The sequence below is a fragment of the Mustela lutreola genome, chromosome 6 (assembly GCF_030435805.1).
Source record: "Mustela lutreola isolate mMusLut2 chromosome 6, mMusLut2.pri, whole genome shotgun sequence".
Lineage (NCBI taxonomy): Eukaryota > Metazoa > Chordata > Mammalia > Carnivora > Mustelidae > Mustela > Mustela lutreola.
This window is the reverse complement of record NC_081295.1, coordinates 96,959,114-96,981,296: the sequence shown is the minus strand read 5'-3', so window position 1 is coordinate 96,981,296 and position 22,183 is coordinate 96,959,114. Positions and strand designations below refer to the sequence as shown.

At 35.6% G+C, this 22,183-nt stretch overlaps 1 protein-coding gene across 1 annotated transcript; it reads left to right on the top strand.

Moving 5' to 3' along the window:
• Positions 1-12,105: 12,105 nt before the first annotated feature.
• Positions 12,106-13,275, top strand: DEFB113 (defensin beta 113). Its single transcript, XM_059176375.1, has 2 exons — positions 12,106-12,163; positions 13,085-13,275. The coding sequence occupies exons 1-2, from the start codon at positions 12,106-12,108 to the stop codon at positions 13,273-13,275; spliced, it is 249 nt and encodes an 82-aa protein (XP_059032358.1).
• Positions 13,276-22,183: the final 8,908 nt, after the last annotated feature.

The following is a 22,183-nucleotide window of genomic DNA, read 5'->3' as shown; positions in this document are numbered from 1 at the left end:
TTTAGACAAAGTGCAATTTTAAATTGTCAATGACCCAATTGGGCTCATCAGAATGAATTCACTTTATATACAAGACAAAAGAGAAAATCAAAACCTAGAGTGATAAAGGCCAGAGGTGAGAGGGCCCCGATGTAGGGTAGAGGTGGGCAAAGTACAACCAACCCAGCAAAGGTCTTGGGTTTTTTTTTTTAATTAATTAATATTAATATTTTTTTATTCATAAAAGACAGAGAGACATGAGAAACAGTGAGAGAGAGAGACACACAGAGGCAAACAGGCTTTTCAGAGAGCAGGGAGCCCAATGCAGGACTCAATCCCAGGACCCTAAGATCAAAACCTGAGCAGAAGGTAGACACCCAACCAACTGAACCAACCAGGAACCCAGACCTTGGTGTTCTACAACTAGGTTATGAGAGATATGATCTATGTTCTATACAAGGCAGGGAATTGGAAAAACACTGTTTATGATAGTGACATGAAACATAGTTGTCACACTGGGAATGTGTAGGAAATTCACACTGGCGAATTTGTGGACCTTGAAAAATGAGGTATGACACTGGCCAGGAAAAAAGAGCCTCGACTTCAGCTGGAGCATCAAGGGTAGCAATAGAAGAGGTGGGAAGAGGTAACCCCCAATCTGAGAAGATGACATGTGCAAAATCACTGAAACATCAATGAGTATCAAAGCCATGAATAGACAGAGGAGTTGTAAGTAAACTCACAGGGTGGTGAAAATTGGCTAGCCACTTCAAAGGAGAACAGATTGACCATCAAGCAGAGCACAGAAGCCACAGAAGGGCCCTGCGGAAGACAGAGAGGAGACCTGTGGGCTGAGACCTGTAGTACAAAGTCTGTGACTCAGACAAGTTGTCCATGAATCACCCACATAGTATCGATTTCCACAGATAACTATGTTAGCTGCAAAGACAGTTTAGAAAACCAAGGGTAATAAAGTTTTCTCAATGAAAACTAGAGATTCAGAGATCAAACACTTAAAACCACTACCCCATAGACTGCCTGGGAATCATTACCGAGCTTAACAGCCTTGAAAACCACTAAGATTTGCATGACACATGAAAGATTGCTTTAGTTTTTTTGAGGCATGTTGGGGAAGTTTTTCAGCTGTAATCTTGCTCAAATAAGGCACAGATTCAATAATCTTCTAAGGTTCAGTAAACTGAATGAGAAGCCACACAGGTGAACTACAAATATCTCTCCTCCCAAACTCTAGAGCTTCATAGATATAATCTCATTGTTTCTTGCGTTAAGAAGCTGCACCTGCCGTGAGAATTTTTTTATAATGTTTTCCTTCTTTTTGGCACACATCCCTGCAAGTAAGAGTAACATACTTATTGGGATTTTTCTGTGAAGCCTATTGAAGGGCATTCTTAAAGTTAACCCACTTTACTGTGTATGAACCAAGAAAATACAGTAATAGAACTGATAAAGAATCCAGGATTAATTCAGCAGAACAGGGCTAAATTTGTGATTTAGAACATTAAGACTGAAGCTTTTTGGAGCTAACCTGAAGATTATGGTCAAAACACGAATCCTTGGGCCCCTGGGTGGCTCAGTGGGTTAAGACTCTGCCTTCAGCTCAGGTCATCATCCCAGGGTCCTGGGATTGAGCCCAGCTCCAGGCTGCCTGCTCAGTGGGGAATCTGATTCTCCCTCTCCCTCTACTTCCTCCACTGCTATTGTTCTCTAAAAATAAATCAATAAAATATTTTAAAAAAGTGAAAAAACAAAACAAAACAGTAATCCTATATCTTTGAGTATCTTAAACTCTCACCTGAGATAGAAACCTAAATTTAAATCACTGTTTTATTTTCACTAGTAATATCTCTTCTCCATTACCTATTCTTGTTAAGGGGTTTCCTTTGCATCTTATAAGGAGAAAAGTTGAAGAGATTTGTACCCTTCTCCAATATATTTTTTCCCCTCCAAACTGTACTTACCCCGCCTCTCCCAGCTGAAGAACAGAGAATAACTGAAGAATTTCATTTTCCTAAAAACTGTGTAACCAAAATTCGTGTTTATATTTCTGCCCTTGTTTCAACTTCCACTGCAACAAAACATACACTGATGATGGATGAAAGAGTAATTGTCATTGTACCAGTGTACTTCTGCTCTGTGGCTATCACCACACCCTGGGAAGCTCTCTTCCCAGGAAGACGGTGTGAGAGAGGAGCAGCCGCCAACACTGGAACAGCAGGTGTGCTAGGGTCTCCATACTCGTGGGTACCACAGACCAAGAGCATTAATACCATGAGAGAGCATGTAAGAAATGGAACATCTCTGGCCTGTCCCATACCTACTGACATAGAACCTGCTTTTTAACAAGAATCCAGATTATTCACACGCACATTCAAATTCAAGGAACACTATCTTAACACATTAGAGCTTCATACGTCTACCAGTCAATTTCTAGGGTAATTCCCTCCCTCTCTTCCTCTTTTTTTTTCTACCTCTCTTTCTTTTCAACCATTTATTCTCATCTCTCAATCAACCTGCAATTTTTCCCAGGGGTCGAGGCGGAGGGTGGGGGGTGGGGAAAGCTTCTGTTTGTTTGTTTGTTTTCCCTATGTGTTAAATAGCAACATTGTTGGGGGATATCACTATCCCTTAAAATGTACACATATTATGAGATAAAAAGAAAACTTTCTCTTCTAAACTCCCACACGGCTCAGTATGACATATTGTCAGCTCGTACCTTAGGAAAGTACAGGGAGTCCAACCCAAGGGCACTGAAGTGATGAGGAGAGGACAGACTTATCAGTGATCAGTGGTTTGGCAATGGGTTAAAATGTCAGGCACTGGCTCTCCTTATCTGGGATAAGATCTGAAAGGGAGGAGGTTAAGCATTTCTCAGGGAAGAAAACTGAGCAAAGCCGCTGGGAGGAGGGGAGTAGAGAAAAGGGCAAGAGGAACAACAGATGGGCAGCTCCCAATGGATAGGTAGTGTCCCTTAGATAATGAGGCTTTATCTAAGCCACATCTGCGTCTCAAGGATCACTGAAGTACTCTCCAAAATTACCTCCCACTCTGGCCCTCTTCCTGCTCCCTTCCAATCAGTTCTACTAGAGCCAGAGTGAGCTCATAAACTCTTAAATAGCTTCCATCAGACATATAATAAAATTCATCGCTTCACTGTGGCCTAAAAAGCAGGATGAGACCAACCCCCTTCTGCTCCTTGACCTCCCGCTTCCCACTCATGTTTCCGTTGCCCACTGAGTGTGAGCTCTCTGGTCTGGTTTTTATTCCTCACACACATCCTGCTGTCAGGAATATCTAATTTGTATCTCTACAAGGGACACCCTTTGTGGGCTACCCCTTTCTCAGGGCAATAGAATTCACCCCTGATCACTTATTACAGTGCCTCTCTTGATGGTCTCTCTCTCCTAACACTCTTGAATTTTATGAAGAGTTATTCAGTCTGAAAACCAAATACCAAGTATGGTTGTAACCATGTTTATCTTGCCTGCTGCTTTATCCTAGAGTCTTGAGTTGTATCAATGCATAGTAAGAACTCAATAATTTTTAGAGTTCTTAATGAGTGTCTTCTTTGTCAGGTTCATGCATTATCTCATTTAACACATGAAGCAATAATTTTGATATTAAGTAGAAGTAGCAGTAGAAGCCAATAGAAGCCAATAAGTTCATAGAAGTCAGTAAGTTTGATATTAAAATCACCATTTTAGGGACACCCAGGTGGCTTAGTCATTAAACGTCTGCCTTTGGCCCAGGTCATGATCCCAGGGTCCTGGGATGGAGTCCCACATCGGGTTCCCTGCTCAGCAGGAAGCCTGCTTCTCCCTCTCCCACTCTCCCTGCTTGTGTTGTTCCCTCTCCTGCTCTGTCAATTAAATAAATAAATAAAATCTTTTTTAAATTCACCATTTTATAGATAAGGAAAACCGACCTCAAGAAGATCACTTAGTAAAAGCATGCTTGAGGTTCAACTCCAAATTTTGCTAATGTGAAAGAATTGGCTCATTCTAGCCCTGAGGACATTCAGTCTAGTCAAGCAGTACCAAATGGAGGTAATTTGTCAGGTATATGGACAACCAGAAGGAGTGAACTGTATTAAATGGACTCGAGAAATACTTTCTAAATCTTGTTTCTTCATTTCTGAGAATCTGTGGACCACTTTACAAAGGATATGAACATACATTTGACCAGCTTTCTGTATTCTTCAGTTTGGTTTCAGCTCCTAAAGTAAATCTTTACTAGGTGACACTGTGTTAGATTCCTGTAGCACAGTAAAATGTAGAGGGCAGGGTAGCAAACAGAAGAAGCATTACTTGAGGTCAGATCAAGTCTTCATCTTTGTCATTTTATCTTCACACCATGTATGCAGGTGACTAATTTTATTCCCAGTCCCCCTAATAAAGCTGAGACTCAGAATGGAAACACCCTTTGCACAAGGAGCATGTGGCTACACAGTAGTAGAGTGTCATTCACACTTGGGTCAGTCTGTCCACGCTATTTCACTGCCACAGCAGAGGACTTGGACAAGCCTATTCCAGGGTATTCATGTTCTTCTGAGCCTGGTGGGGAGAAAAGTATTTTTCATTCTGCGTTTTGAAAAGGGCTTAAGTAGAGCAGGGACAGTGATGAGACTGACCATAGGAAGGGAAGAAATGGTATAAATGAATTCACTCTGAGAAAAGCAGAATGTGTGTAAATTGGTGGTATCAGACCTGGGTAAGCATAGAAAATATTTGAGGAGATTTATTTAAAAGTGCAAATTTCTGGGCACTTGGGTGGCTCAGTTTGTTAAGTGACTGCCTTTGATTCAGGTCATGATCCTAGGGTTGTGGGATCTAGCCCCACATTGCTCAGCAGGGAGTCTGCTTCTTCCTCTCCCTCTACCTGGTGCTCTCCCTGCTTGTGCTCTCTTGCTCTCTCTCTGTCAAATAAATAAATAAAATCTTTAAAAATAAATAAATAAATGTTCAAATTTCTGGCCCACAGAATAACAGAATGTGACTATTAGGGAGTGGTGCCCAGAAGTATGGATTTTTCCTTTTCTTTAATTATCCTAATGATTCTAAAAATTATGACATTCAGAGAGCCATGGATTCAACTAATCCTTCTGCTGATTCTAGGCATGAATTCACCTTTTAATTTTAGGGTCAGTCTGTTGTCTACCATTTACTAAACAGAACATAAAGAAATTAAAGAAACTCAGTATTGCCTTTCATAGATTTGTTCATTTACAAATTCATTGATCTAGTGTAGCAGGTCAGACCTTGGGTTCAAGAATCAAATTGCTTTGGGGTCTAATATCAGCAGTGGAAATACTAGTACAGGGATTTTAGCAGGCTACTAAATGAATACCTCTAAGCCTCTTTTACCTTGTGTGATGACCTTCAGGTTGGTGTTATGTTCAACAGAAATCATAAATGAAAAGCATTCAGGCATTACCTTATATTTAGTAAATGTTCAATACAGATTCACTATTACTTATTGAGCACCCAGTAAGAACCAAGCCCTTCGCTAAATATAAAAAATAAAATAGAAAGTAGAATTGTAAAGGATATCCTTTGTGTACAGTCTATCTACTTTTTCAGAATATTTCTCGCATGATTGTCCTTTATACAAGCTGTATACAGAGGGGTAAGTCAACCTCCCAAAAAACAAGAGCCCAGGACCTGACGGATTCCCTGGGGAATTCTGCCAAACTTTCAAAGAAGAAATAACACCTATTCTCCTGAAGCTGTTTCAAAAAATTGAAGCAGAAAGAAAACTTCCAGATTCTTTCTATGAAGCCAGCATTACCCTGATCCCCAAACCAGGCAAAGACCCTACCAAAAAGGAGAATTTCTGACCAATATCACTGATGAAGATGGATGCTAAGAGTCTCAACAAGATCCTAGCCAACAGGATCCAACAGCACATTAAAAAGATTATTCACCATGATCAGGTGGGATTCATCCCTGGGCAACAAGGATGGTTCAACATTCGCAAATCAATCAATGTGATACAACAAATTAATATGAGAAGAGAGAAGTACCACATGGTCCTCTCAATTGATGCAGAAAAAGCATTTGACAAAATCCGGCATCCCTTCCTGATTAAAATGCCTCAAAGTATAGGGATAGAGGGAACATTCCTGAACCTCATCAAATCTATCTATGAAAGACCCACAGCAAATATCATCGTCAATGGGAAAAAGCTTGCAGCCTTCCCGTTGAGATCAGGAACAAGACAAGGATGCCCACTTTCACCACTCTTGTTCAACATAGTATTAGAAGTCCTAGCAACTTTTTGAAGCTTAGGAAGAAAGACCTAAATTAGTTCCTGTCATCTTCTTTCATACCCACCGAAAGGGAAAGAAATGGATAAAAAAATCTTTGTGAATTAGTCTTTCATCCCTTAGGATTAGAAACTGAATTGTGTATTCTGGCATTCACTTTCTCAGAAGTGCAATTTTCCAAAATTTTTTAGATAGACAAATGGTAGATACTACAATTGCTACTATAACTTTATTTCAATCTCCATTCAGTAAATGTAACTTTATTTCAATAACTTTATTTCAGTCCCCATTCATATGAATTAAATGCCTATTCTATCCTAAACTCCACTGCATAGCTGTCAAAATACTTGCCCCATGGAGTTTACATTCCAGTGAGAAGTTAATGATAATAGTAATAATAACCATACCATAATATATGGGTAAATAATTAAAGAAGCCAATAATGAACAAGCTAATTTCAAATGAAGACAAATAAGGAACACACCCCCACCCCCTCCACATATTGGAATGAAGTAAGAGTCACTATTATTAAAATAGCAGAAAAGCCTTCAGAATGTCTGATAAGATGACATGTGAACATCAGGGACCAGAATAAAACAAATTCTGGGTAAAAAGGTGGAGAATTTGAATGATGTGATTGAAACACTTGATAATGAGTCCTAAATATCACATATCAATACATAACACAAACACACACACACACACACACACACCCCCCAAATCCTTCTGAACAAAAGAGAACATTATAGTTAGGTGAGCGTAAAGTACCATGTATTCAGTGAGGAACTAGTCTTCAGCTGAGTAAAATTAAAATTGACACAGAGAAGTGGATCATATGCAAAATATGTGAAATGAATATTAATGGCTATTGAATTTATAACCTATACCTTAAAATTCACTCATATGTAAGAAGATGAGGCAAATAATAACATATCACAGCAGATAATCAATACTCTATTTTCAAAATTAAAATGTAATATTTTGGGACACCTGGGTGGCTCTATCCATTAAGGGCTTGTCTTCAGTTCAGGTCATGATCCCAAAGGCCTGGGATTGAGCCACCTGTTGTGCTCCCTTCTCTTCAAGGAGCCTGCTTCTATCTCTGCCTTTCCCTTTCTCACTCTACATAAATAAATAGATAAGTTTTTAAAAAAAATGTAATACTTTAACCACCACATGAATTTTCTTAGTGTGAGACAGCTCACTGATACATAATACCAGAAAGTAGTAAGCGTATTCTGACAGTTGCAGAATGCCATTGTTCCGAAACCACTAACCAAAGTACAGTCTAACAAACAAATATATTAGTGAAAGGCACTAATAACAGCAAAAAATATATTTTCATTAAGTAATTATTGCTTAAACATCTACTAAGCAATGGCTACTGAGCATAGTTTCAGATTAATATTTCTAAATCACTGTATAAAAAGCTAAAACTGTAATGAGCCCTACTAACTTTGTTATGGTTCTTTTATATTATCTCTTTCAATATTTATTAATCTGTACATTTCCATGCCTCTCTCCCTTACCTTCCCTTCTTTGTTACTACTACCCAAACTTCACTTATACCTAATATCTATAACTATGAGCTCAAAGACAATTTTGGAAGTGTGGATTTTAGGGGTGCCTGAGTGGCACAGTTGATTGAGCGACCAACTCCTGATTTCAGCTCAGGTCCTGATCTCGGGGTTGTGAAATGGAGGCCCACATTAGGCTCTGGACTTAGTGTGGAGTCGGCTTCGGATTCTCTCTTGCTCTGCCCCTCCTGCTCGTGCTCTCTCTCTCTCTCTCTCTCAAATAAATAAACAAATCTTTAAAAAAAAAATGGTGGTGGTAGCCGTCATCCTACCCACTGGAAAAGGTAATTTCTGGAACCGAATAACTTACATAAACATACCCATTATACTGATTTTTTTTAGTAGTTAGTAGTGGCAGCAGTAGTGATCAGGCAGATACATTTCACAGTCCCATAACAGTGTGATAAGACTGTAAGCAACTGGCTCCACATCAATTCTTTCATGAGTGATTTTTTTTTTAAAAAGATGACTCATGAATAATGGACTAGTACAAAAAATACATTTGATAAACTATAAATTTGTCCCCCAGGTCAAGACAAAGCACACAAGTCAATAGACATTGGATGACATTATCCCATGAGACCATACATTCTAATAGTTATCTTTAAGGTTAGTTTAAAATTTAAGGTGTAAGACTTAATTATGGAGAATAAACTGATGGTTACGAGAGGGGAGGTGGAGGAGTGGGTGGGTGGATTAGAGGGTTGGGGTGAAGGAGGGCACTTGTGATGAGCACCAGATATTGTATAGAAGGGTTGAATTACTATATTGTCCACCTGAAACTACTATTACATTGTATGTTAACTAACTGGAATTTAAATAAATAAATAAATAAATAAATAGCAATTTAAGGTTTATATTATTGCCTTTAACACCCATGTATGACTTAAAATAGAACAATAGCTACACATTGCACCAGAGCTCCCCAAGAGGCCTTGTTTTTGCCCCATCCTCACTGAGAATACATAATATGTGATGTTTTCACCTACTCCTTAGAATGTCAAGGAAAACTGGACTGGAAAGATTATTTGTTGGGAGGAAAGGAAAGATTGGTGTCTGCTATTCTCTAAATCTTCTCTAGAAACAGTCTCCTAGGATTGCTTTCTCTACAAAGTTTCCGATTTCAGAGTGTCCTTAAGCTATAAAAATAGAGTGAGAACAAATGAGTTGTAACATTTCTTTTATTTTGGAAAGCACATTTTCATGATTATATTATATAAATTCCTTTATAACTCTAAGACAAGTATTCCAGGTGACTGGAATATGTAGTAACAGTAATGATTAAGAATGTGGGCTCTAACCATAGACCATGTTCAGTTTCAGTTTCACCACTTACCAGCTAGTAGTTGACTTTGTTACTTTAAGTAAGTAACTTACTTAAATCTTTCTGTGTCCCTTTCCTTGTGCATGAAAATGGGGCTAAATATTATTCCCACTTCATAGGGCTTTCATGTGATGTAAATACAAGGAACAGCACCTTGCACATAAGGAGCATGTGATAGATGTTTTGAAGGTGCATCAGGAGCAGGAAGGACAGAGCCTGAGCTCCTGGGACTCATGGTTTCTAAATATATGAAGCACCAGTAATTATTAGAGCTTGCATAAAAGCTTTTTAATAGAGGAAGGAAGTAGAAACTGTAGCAGAAGTTCCAGCTGCTGATATCTCTGCAGTCTTTTGTTTTCTTAGTAATTTAATGCTCATTGTCCTCATCTGTAGAAAGGTTTTATGATTCTGACCACTTTGAAAACTTCCCAAAGTGCCAATCAGTCTGCCACTGGTGTATAAAATTAGTCCCATAATGTATACTTTAAACTTAAAGCTTTGTGGCCATCAGTGAATTAAAATAGTCAATTATTTTTATTTTTTTTATTTTTAGGTTTTACTGGAAACTCCTATAAGGGAATATTTTTTCTTTCCTTTCCTTTTCTTCGTTTATTTTCTTCCCTCCCCTTCCCTTCTCTTCTCTTCTTTTCTTTTTCTTTTCCTTTCTTTTCTTTTTTGCCTGTCCTTTCCTTTCTTTTCTTCTTTTCTCTTATTTTTCTTTTTCTTCTCCTTTCCCTTCCCTTCCTTACTCTTACTTTCTCTTTCCTTCCCTTTCTTGACCATCTGTCTTCTCATCATCACATCCTCTTCTGGCACTCTCAACATATAGGCATTAGCCTGGAAAAGCTCCCTTGCTAGGCACAAATCAACCCCAAATCCTGAAAGCCTAGCCACATTCTTTTCACCAAGAACTGACAACTTCAAGGGTCCTTATCTATGGCTTTGAAAGGTATAATTATTAGCTATTCTCATCTAACATTGTAAAAAGGAAGTAACAATTTTTCATCTAAGAATCCAAAATTCTTACTTTATTAGAAATATTTTGGACCAATGCCAATTGGTTCATACACTTTAGATCAATTCTTTAACCTTTAAAAAAAATTCCTGTGTATCTTCTCTTTCTCTTAATCATTAGTTGCTATCTCATTCTTGTCCTTTTCCCCACACTTTGTCTCTGTATTTTCCCCTTTAAAAGAGTTGTAATTAGTAGAAATCTAGAATCTGGATCTCTCTCAAGTCAGCCCTAAAATATAAATTTTAAGCAATAAATCAATAAATTCTCTCCTGTGCATCCAGTTTGATTCTACTTATATTACTTCTTGGCTAGAATTGGGGTGATAATCATCCAATCCTTATCTTTGTTCTGTGTGATTCAGATGCCACTAGTTACAACCTTATATTTTAGCAGAGAGAGAAAAGAAGACCAACCAATTTACAAGAATTTGGCTGATATTCCATCTTGATTGGAGTGCCTTATTTTAGACAGAGAATGGATACATCTGCACTGAAGAAAAATGGGCCATTTTTTCCTAGGTCATCTTCTTAATCCATGCCACCACTATGCTAATGCCAGGCATGTTAACTTTCTATAGTATTTCTTGTATCTGTTATTTTGCTGTACTTATATACAATAGGTCTTAGTATGTCTGCAGCAGTTTAAAGTGTCTTATTTTGGGGAGGTGTGATTTTAGAAAGAGGATATTGAGAAAATAGATTTTCCATGATGTGGCTGTAATACATAAGCAGATAAGAATTGAAGCAGAGAATGAACAAAACTAGATAACTTCTTTTAAAATCCAGGTGATAGAATATCCTTATAATTTGTTTTTCCTCAATGACAGAGGGAGTTAGAACATAAATCATTAAGTTGTAAGGACATAACTTTTGGGATTTTCATGCCCAAAGTATTTATATTTATATGTCAATTACTTATAAGTCCTCTTTTTGCATATGGTGTCTGTTCAATTCTTAGCTTAAACCCATGAATGTGGCTGGTCCTACCAATCCAGCCTTCAGAGAGAGCATCTTGAGGCTTAGTCAGTGAATATTTGTCTCGAATGTACAGCCAGTAAACAGAAAAGCCAGATGCCAAGATGAGTTTTCTGTATTTAATCCAGTGCTCTTTCAACTTTTAACACACTGATTTCCCCTATGAATGAGGTAGTCAGTTCTATGAATAAGTCATTACAAGTAAAGAATTACAGTGATTATTCTTATAACATCACTATGGTAATTTTTAATGTAACCATCCCAAAACTACATTTTAAAATATTTTTCTTTTGTAGAAAAATTGCATTGCAGGAACTGCCTGGTTTAGGCCAGTATACAGAGGATAACTTCATAAGATAAAAAAGCTTTTACTCAGAAGGATAAAGAAGGTGGAAGTTGAGAGATGGACTCTGGTATCACATTACCTTGGAGTCCACTAAGGTCTTCCAGGTCTTTAAGGTCTACCAATCACTACATGTCTGATTTGAGGCAATCACATAATCCCTCTTTGCCATAATTTCCTCAACTAGAAGAAGTTCCTATGTCATAAAATTGGGCATAAAGATTAAGCTAGCAAATCTATATAAATGTTTAAAACACTGCCTGACACATAATAGATGTTCAAGAAAGCATGTGACTGACAATATAGCTGAGCCCGATTGTGTATTTTCAATTAAAAAATGTAAAGATTTCACCCTATTATTTGCTTGTCTCACTGAAACTGAGTTCACATTTGGCTCGAGGTCGTAGCAGAACTAAGTCCTCTCTTCTGTTTGTTGCTATTACACAATACATGAATCTGTGCTCAATCTTGAAAGGCGGCATTAATCAGAATAGTAATTACCCTGAAAGGGCTATAAAAACAAGAGTTTATCTTTATTTTATCAAGGAATAGCACAACTCTCAGACATTTTGAGGTCTGCCTCAACTTCACTGAAGTAACAATATCAGCAATGAAGATACTTTGTATTTTCCTGACTTTTCTCTTCACTGTGTCTTGTGGTCCATCAGGTAATATTTGCTAATATGAAAAAGACGGGAGGAACAAAATGTTTTTTATGAATGTTTTACTCTGAAAAAAATCAAACAATTAAATTGTTGTTAGGAGATGCCACGTGAACCTATAATGCAAGTCACTCTATTTTACATGAAAGAAGAAATGAGTGGAACTGATAGTTGAGAAGATAAGGGGGAAAAAATTCCCTGGGTGTAGAATTAAACCTGTTTGTTATTTTGTTTGATGACACTATGACTTCTTACATACTTCCTACTGCCTTCTCATTTTAAATGTGATTTAATGAACTGATATGCAAGCTGTTGTCAAAATTAAGCTTTCTACAAGTAGTCCAGTAGTTTGTGGGGTGAGAGAGTATTGGAGGTGGATGGTTATTTAGAACACAAAACAGGTAGAGTATTTTTTTTAAGATTTTTTATTTATTTATTTGACAGAGATCACAAGTAGGCAGAGAGGCAGGCAGAGAGAAAGAGAGAAGCAGGCTCCCCGCTGAGCAGACACCCCCCCCCCAATGCGGGGCTCCATCCCAAGACCCTGGGATCATGACCTGAGCCAAAGGCAGAGGCTTTAACCCACTGAGCCAGCCAGGTACCCCGGTAGAGTATTTTTTACACATTTTTTTCTCTTTACTCTTGAGGAAGCATGCACATATTAGATATTTAATGATATTCTATTTTGTTAAAAAGTTAGTGGTCAAGGAACTATTATTCAATAGATTAAGTATTTATATTGTCACTATTTGTAGGGGATAAAATGTGAACTTTTTATATAATTGCCTGGACATAATTTTAGAAACAAAATGGCTTAACTCTTTACTTTAAACAACTTTATATGCTTATCTGTGTAACTTTTATCTATCCACCTATCTATGCAAGGGGATTAAATCTGGATTTATGATCATAGATACTTTTTCCCAGTTTCACAGAAAAAAACAAAAGAAGATACAGAGAAAAAAATAGAATGTTACCTTGTTCGTGGTGCTTGCAAGACTTCATGCAACACTTGGGAGTATATATACAATTACTGCAGTACAGAGCCCTGCTGTGTTGTGCGGGAATACCAAAAGCCAGTTCTTGAACCTGTCAATACCACAGGGGATACACTGTAAATTATGTCTACCATACAACATAACACTAAATTGTAACATTACTATTAATAAAAATTAACTTTCTACTTTTCATCAATGTATTTTCGTGTGGGTGTCCTCTGGTCTTCTGGATTACACACTTAGATCATGGAGATTAATGAGTTCAAAGTTGGGTTAGTTACAAGAGATGTAAAGAAGAGTGGTAGCTTATTTGTGAAACGGGCAGGAGTTTTCCCCTACCCACATTACAAACACCTTTCATCTTTAATTTATCTCTGGCCTGTTTATGTGCCCTGGGCAGTAACCTCATTATTTTCATGTGGTCTTTTAGGCATCATTCCTCAATCATGGTTTATGCTATCTTTCCATAATTTCAGCAAAATGTGCTTGAGTCTTAGACGCAAAGTCATAAACACCTTTATCACCTAATAGACACTATTGGTGATGTATTTATGAGTAAGAACAATCAAGCAAAACTCAGCAGGGAGTAAAATGTGATGAGCATAAAGCAAGTTAAAAACATTTTTAAGGCTTTTTTTTTTTCCTATCATAAAGTATAAAAAATTTGGAGAACCCCAAAACGTCCAAAAACAAAAACACAAAAGACCATTTCTAATTCTAAAGCTAAACTTTTATCATAATTAATTGTCAACATAGGCAGTTAATGTAAGGGTCTTCTCTCCAGGTCCTTAGAATTTTATTTAACTTCTTCATCTTATAATTCAGTATTTAATACTTCTGTCCTTATCTCTATCTTCAATGAACTCATTGTGCCTCCAGTTTTTCACATTCCACATTAATTCTACCATAATATTGCATTCATATTGACATAACTTTCTTGTGAATTATAATGTTTTCTATCCACAAATACTTGATGTGTAGAATTTAAAGTCTCCACTCAGTGTTTTTTTTTTTTTTTTTGTTTTTGTTTTTTTGTTTTTTCACCTATAGCTATAGCACTGATTTGGAAAATATAAAAATTTAATTGTGAATTCTGATTTAGAGAAAATGTAAGAAGTTCAGTGAATTTGAGATTTAAGAAGAGATGATAATTCCAAGTTCTCTTACTTGGATAAATGCTTAACACTGCAATCATTCATTAGGAAATATAGCAAAAGACATAGAATTTTAGAAAGGAACATATATGGTATATCAAGTTTATACTTTTTAGCTATGTACAGGTGTGAAGCTTAGAAAAGAAAGTTGTGCTTCAAATATAGAGTTCAGGCGCCAATAACTGAAGCAATGAGATAAAATCACCCAAATGACTACTACAGATTGATGAGAAGAAAAAAATGTCCAAAATTCTAAGGAATAACATTTAAGTATGTTAAGAAAAATTAGATTCTATAAAGGAGGGTAAGAAGGAGAAGTTAGCAAATGAGACCCCACTCCCAGTCTTCATGTCTTCCCAGATAAGTTTCCAGACATATAAGAGAAGAGGCAACCCATTCCTACTATGCTCTGTGTTCATTTTTGACCCATTAGCTCAATGAGAATTATAATATGGTTTTGTTTTAAGTCATCAATTTTCAGGGTAGTCCATGGCACAGCAGTATTAGCCAGAAGTGTATATAACTTCCAAACTATAGAAATTTTTAAAAAAGATAAAAAGAAACAATACATAAGAATCATAGGCAGGACTTCTAAAATGATGGTATAGAGTGATCTAAAATTCTGTCCCTTCATGAAAGCAGCAAAACAGTGGCAAGAAAAAAAAAATAAATGTTTTAAGAGCTCTCCAAATTAACCACAAACTTGCAAAAATCCAAGGAGCATTTATTTATTTGTTTAAAAACAAAACAAAGATGTTGAATCTCCAGAAGAAGAGCCAACTCTGTGGCAGTTCAGCTGCCCCATTATTGTCCAACTCTTGGCTCCACAAGTGGCTGTGACAAACAGCAGCCTCTCTATCAAGGTAGCTGTGAATGTACAAAGAATATGTGTAACTCAATAATAAAAACACACTAACTCTATTATAAAATGGACAATGGAGTTGAATAGACATTTCTCCAAAGAGGAAATATGGATGTTCAACAAGCACAGGGAAAAATATTTAATCTCAATAGCCATCAAGGAAATACAAATCAGCACCACAGTGAGTGACCATTTCCCACCCCCTAACTGTAATAAACACAAGACACATTAACAGATGTTGGTTATAATATGAGGAAATCAGACTCCCATATACTGCTAGTGAGAATGTAAACTAGTGCAAATACTTGGGAAAATAGAGTGCCAGTTCCTGAAAAAAATTAAGCCTGGGATTTTCATTTGATTCTGCATTTGAATCTCTTGCATACCTGCCCCTCATAGGCATGTATGCAAGAGATTTGAAAAATGTCAATGCAAAACTTGCACACAAATGGCCATAGCAGCATCATTCATAATAGCCTAAACGACCCAAATGGAAACAACCCAAATGTTTATAAACTGATGGATGGATAAGCATTATGTGGCATACCCATACAATGGAATATTATTTTGCCAATAAAATGTAATAAAGTACAAACTTGTGCTACAACATGGATAAAGGTCAGCAGACCTTTCTTGAGAAATAAACAAGAGTTCTATAGTAGAATTAAGAGTATAAAAGATAGAAATTTGGACCTTCACAAAGGAAAACAATTGAGTTACAATTTGTAGATTTGTTGGTAAATGTAAAATATTCTTTTCCTCTAAAATCTGTTAAAGACAATTTATTGCTTAAAACAAAAGTAATGATATATTGTGCAGTTAACTGCATTGCAGAAAGATATGGACGACAATAGCCCAAACTATGAGAAAGGGAAAATATTAGTATAGGAGTGTAAGTGTTACATTATAAGAAAGCTGAAGAGCTAGATTATAAAACTTACAGCAAGAATAAAAAAATAAATATATAATCAATGTGGTAGATAAAATGTAATAATAAAAAATGTACAGATAGTGAAGGAACAATGTGGTAGATAAAATGTAATAATAAAAAATGTACAGATAGTGAAGGAAAAGAGAACTAAGGCAGGGAGAACAAATAGAAAACAAATAAAGAGGTGACAGTTTTAAATGCAAACATACTATAATTTCATTAAGTGTAAATATTAAATGTAGACATACCTATTAAGAGAATGTAAGATAGGATATTATATTAATTATTTTTCTGCCTAACAAATTATTCCAAGAGGTCACAGTGTAAAAACCTTTATTATCTCATTGATGCTGTGAGAAGGATTCCAGAAGCAGCTGAGCTTGGTGCTTCTGTCTCAAGGTCTCAATGAAATTGCACTAAAGCAGGTGGCTGGAGCTATAGACATCCTGTTCTCAACAGGGGTCAAAGAACCTGTTTCTAAGCTTGCTCATTTGATTGTTGCTATCCTTTGTTCTTGAGAGCTCTTGGACATAGAGCTTCAATATCTTACAAGTTATTAAATAGAGGGTCATGGATTCTAACCAAACCATCTAACCACATGGATTCTATGGCCACTCCATAGGGATTCTAACAGCATAGCACCTTGCTTCCCCCATTACAAGTGATGAGAGAGAGAAAGACAGAGAAAGAGGAAAGGAACAAGAGACAGACAGAGAGAATAACAGACACAAAAACAAAGAGGCACATACAAAAAGAGAGCCCGAGACTATAACTACAGTACTTTTAAGTGGTTATAATAAAACATAAAAGGGACACCTGGGTGGCTAGATCGAGCACCTGAGTCTTGGTTTCAGCTCAGGTCATGGGCTCAAGGTCAGGAGACCTAGCCCATCACTGGGCCTCCGACACAGTACAAGTCTGCTTGAGATTCTTTCCCCCTCCCTCTCCTCACTCCACCCCCTCGCATGCATACACAAAAGTACACACTCTCCCTTTTCTCAAATAAATAAATAAAATCTTTAAAAAATATAAGAAATATTTCAAACCAACGATTTATGCTTCCACTTTAAGAAGTTTAAAAAAGGAAATTAGAAAAAGAAGGGTAAATTAAACTTCATTTTATAAATTATATGTCTCAATGAAACCCGAATTTTTACTCAGAAGAATGGAAATAATAAAATAAGATAGACAATTAATTAAATATAAAATAGAAAAACAATAGAAAAAATCAATGAAAACAAAAGCTTTTTTTAAGAAAAGGTAGAAAATTGCTTTTCAGAAATATCTAGTCAGATTGATTTGAAAAAGAAAAAGCACAAATGACCAATATCAGGAATGAATAAGAGAAATCAAAACAGATATAAAAAACATTAAAATAGCGGTAAGAGAATATAATATACAATGTTATACCTATACTTTGATAACTGTTATGAAAAGAAAAAATTCCTCAAATGATGTAAAATGCCATGAGTCGCTCAAGAAAAAAATTTGCATCTTGAATAATTTTATATTCATTTTCAATAATGTCTATTTACAAATCTTCCCACATAGAAAATACCAGGTATAGATGGCTTCACTGTTGAATTTTTCAAAATATTTAATAATGAATGTATACTTATTATACACAGATATCTTTGTACAATAGAATAGGAAAGAACATTTTCCAAATGATCTTAGGAGACCAGCATTATCCATACTAAAACTCAAACAAAGAAATTTCAAGGAGAGGCATCTGGGTGGCTCAGTCAGTAAATGACTTTGTGGCTGAGGTCATGATCTCCAGGTCCTGAAATGGAGCTCATGTCAGGCTCCTAGCTCAGCAGGGAGTCTGCTTCTCTCTCACCTTCTCCCTCTCCCCATGCTTCTGCTCTCTCTCTCTCTCTCTCTCTCTCAAATGAATAAATAAAATCTTAAAAAAAAAAAAAAGAATGCACTTCGTCTAAGATCAGGAACAAGGTAAGCATAATGAATTTCACCACCTCCATTCCAAATTGTAAGAGAATTTTAGAAAGTATGATAGGAAAAATAAACAAAAGCATATTGATTGTAAATTAAAGACAAACATTTTTATTTGACAACATGATTGCCTATAATGTAAATCTAAGGAATCTAAAAAAGAAGGTAAAAGAACTAATTATTGAATTTAGCAAGGTTATTGATACAAGAAAAATATAAAAACCAATTAAATTTCTATAAACTAGTAATAAATACTTGGGTGATAAAAATTTAAAGATACTATATATGAAATGACTTAAAACAGAAAGAAATATATCCAGCAGTACTTGTCTATACAGTGGCAAGTACATTGCTGAGAAGAGTTAAAGAAGTAAAAAATGAAGAGATATATTTTTTTCAAGTATTGGAAATTTTAAATTGCCAAATCTCATCAAATAGATCCATAGAATCAATGAAAAACCCAACCCAAATTCCCCTGCTGGGTTTTTAAATAGGTATTGACAATCTTACTCAAAAAATTTGTGTGGAAAAAAAAAAATACTGAGCCATCTGGGTGGCTCAGTCAGTTAAGCATCTGACTTTAACTCAGCTCATGATCTCAGGGTCCTGGAACTGAGCCCTCCATTGGACTCCCTGCTCAGGAGGAAGTCTGCTTGTCCCTCTCCCTCTGCATCTCCCCCTGTTCCTGCTTTCTTTCTTTTTTTATTTCTTTCTTTCTCCCTCCTTCTCTACCTCTCTTTCTCTGTCAAATAAGTAAGTAAATTAAAAAAAAAAAAAGTTTGGAAATTTACAAGACCAAAAATAGCCATGATAAATTGAAGAATTGAGAACTAAGTTGTACAGCTCATATTACTTGATTCCAGGTTTTACTATAAAGCTTCAATAACTAAGAGAATTTGGTATGGACATAAAAGAGAGAGAAAGATTGATCAATGAACCAGAATGTAAAGTCTTGAAACAGATGCCAATATGTATAGTCAATTGATTTTTTTTAAAAAGTGTTAAAGATATTAATTTGAATTATATTGTTATTTTTGGAGTTTCTACTCTAATAAAAACATTCCTACACATTGGAGAGTCACTGTCAAACAAGAGAAATACAATTCTTCCTTAACAGAGATTTTTTTGTTTGTTTGTTTGACTAAAACTAGAGCCCAGTTGAACAAATCATGTATAGAGATCTAAGATTTCTGGTATAGGAACTTCTGTCCCAGGGGAAAAAAAAAAAAAAAGTAATGTTTGCTTTGTTTTTTCAAGACATTGAGAGCTCTAATTCTTTCTGCTCACTAAAGAAGCCCATTCAATCTATATCCACAGATCTTACCTTGAGGATTCCCCAAAACAGAGATTTTTTTGGGGAAAAAAAAAAGATTTGTCTAATAGTAAAGGAAATCTTCAAGAGGATTCTAATTCTTCATCCTAAAGCCAGTGCTTGGACAACAAGTAAAAGTAAAGGCATGAATAACTAAGATAACACCACCAAACAGAACACTAGGTCCGGAGAAAAGAGTTCAAGGAAAACAGAATTTAATATGAACAAAATTCTCTGAAATATATTTGCAGATGGGTTCAAGAAGATCTTACATCTAAAAAAACAAAAACAAAAAGACAAAAACAATAACAACAACAAAAACTGCTCTATGGCAAAAGAGCAATCGGAGAAGAGATAAAGGCATTAACATCCTAAATATATTTGCTTAAAAAAAACCATAGAAAAACTGAAAGGTGAAACGTATTTAAATCACAAAATAACAACATAAATAGATATAAAAATAAGATAATAAAGACAAATCTATAGAGGAAAATTTCAACCCTTGACTAAAAGAAATCCTCAAAAAAGGTAAGATAAATATACACCTAAGGAGGGAAAGACTTTATCGGGGAAAGATATAGAAAAAGAGAAGAAAACACATATTCCCAGATTTGTAGAAGCTCACCCAAAGGCCAGACAAAACTCATTAAAAAGAGGTTTACACTAGGAAATGTAGGAATCATAAGATGTGGGGTATAAATTATGAAAAGAATATCCTGTAAGTGTCTAGGGGGACATAAAAATCAAACCATTTAAAAAGACCTAACCTAGCATTGAAATTCTAATCGAGAAGACTGAATGATATAAGTTAGTAATGACTTCACATGATTTTGAACCTATATTTTACATTCAAACAATCAGATATGATGGCAGAATAAATATATTTCCCAGCATGGAAATTCCTATATTTTCTATCTTTTTGGAGAACATTTCTGGATGGAGGGGAAAAAAAAAAAGAAGCTATGTGAGATCCAAATAACAGTAGATTCAAAAATTCTTAGAATGAAGCAGAGACACGTATAGCCTATGATACTAAGGTAAACTTAAGAATGAGGAATGACCACCACTTATATTTTTCATCCATATCTAGAAGAAAACTACAGGAAAAAATATTTTTCAAAAACATCATAACCAAATATTAAACAACTAAAAGACTTGAAAATATTTAATTAAAAAAAGGTAAAAAAGAAGAGAGATGAAAATAAAAGAAAATAATAATAATAGTAGTAAAATAATAGTGATAATTTACTTGACTTTGAAACCAATAACATTTGTCTTTGGTTAGCACATCAAACATATTAAAAAGGCAATATGGTCCATATTGCTATTTCTATTACAGGATTTCAATATAAAGCTTGTATGTCTCAATTTTGAGAGCAAATATTAACCTAGACAAGATAAAAGGAATTGTATGACAACAGGTGAATGAAATGTATAAAGTGGAGAGGACTGTTGGAGGGAATGGCAAAGAGACTAATATCTTCATTTTAAATAGAGAAAGTTTAATGTCGTGACTAAGGTTGATGGGGGAAAAATGAGATATTTAAATGTTTATAGATAACCTACAGAATTTTTGAAAATTAATATAACTTTCAAATATTTGAGGAGCAGAACAGCACAGGAGTGTAAATGATCTGAATCTACATTTTTCTTAGTGGAAATCAAAAGATACATTCTGTAATTGCTACACAAGGACAAAATATTAAGCTACATCCCAATTCTTATGCCAATAATAAGGAAAAGACCTAAACATAGGAGGGTGAAAGAGGAAATTATTTCTATTATTACAAGGTCTTTTTTCAGTATTTATTGTGCGCCTATATTACTCTTATAAAAAAAAATTAAAAATAGAGACTAATTGGGCTTTTCAAGGAAAAAGCAGACCTCCGTAACTATTCAAGTTGCATCTGAAAAGAAGGTAGTAAAAGTTAATGACAAAAGTAAGGCTTACTATTTGTCCTTTGTAAATGTGTAATTTGGGAAAATCAATGGGATAACTGGATATAAGTAAGAATTTGGAATACATGGATATATTGATGAATTTGCCTACCAAACTAGTGACTAGAATATATTCTGAAAAGTAACCAGGAGTTTAAATGACATGGTAATGTTCAGTTGTTTTATAACTAAAATGGTAAATATTTCTCTTAAACCCACTCCATACATGCCCATTGTGTCAATGTTTAATTGATCACCGTCAATATAATGGTGTCATGTGTACAGTTATCTTCCACACAGAGTTTCCTCTATAAAGATCAATAATTTCAAGTGTTTTCAGTTTGGGTAATTCTGCCCACAACCTAGTCAATCGTGCAGAGACAAGTACACCGGATTAAAACAATTTCCGGATAAAGAGTCTTTCTTCCATTAGAAAACTATAAATAGTAAATGTCTCCTGGCTTTTCAGAAAGTGTGCTACTCTTTAGATTTTGTTGCCAAATCTTTCAGCAGCTTCTTTCTGCAGAATGAAGATCATTTACTATCTCTTCCACTTTCTGTGTTATGTGACCTTCATCTTACCAGGTAAAATAGATGCTTGTTTATGTTTAACATAAAGCTTCTAGCTAAATATAGAAAAAACAGATTATAAAATAGGAAATGCAATTTATTTTTTCTTTCTTTCTTTTCTTTATTTTTTTAAAGATTATTTTATTTATTCATTTGACAGACAGAGATCACAAGTAGGCAGAGAGGCAGGCAGAGAGAGAGAGAGAGAGGGAAGCAGGCTCCCTGCTGAGCAGAGAGCCCGATGCGGGACTCGATCCCAGGACCCTGAGATCATGACCTGAGCCGAAGGCAGCGGCTTAACCCAC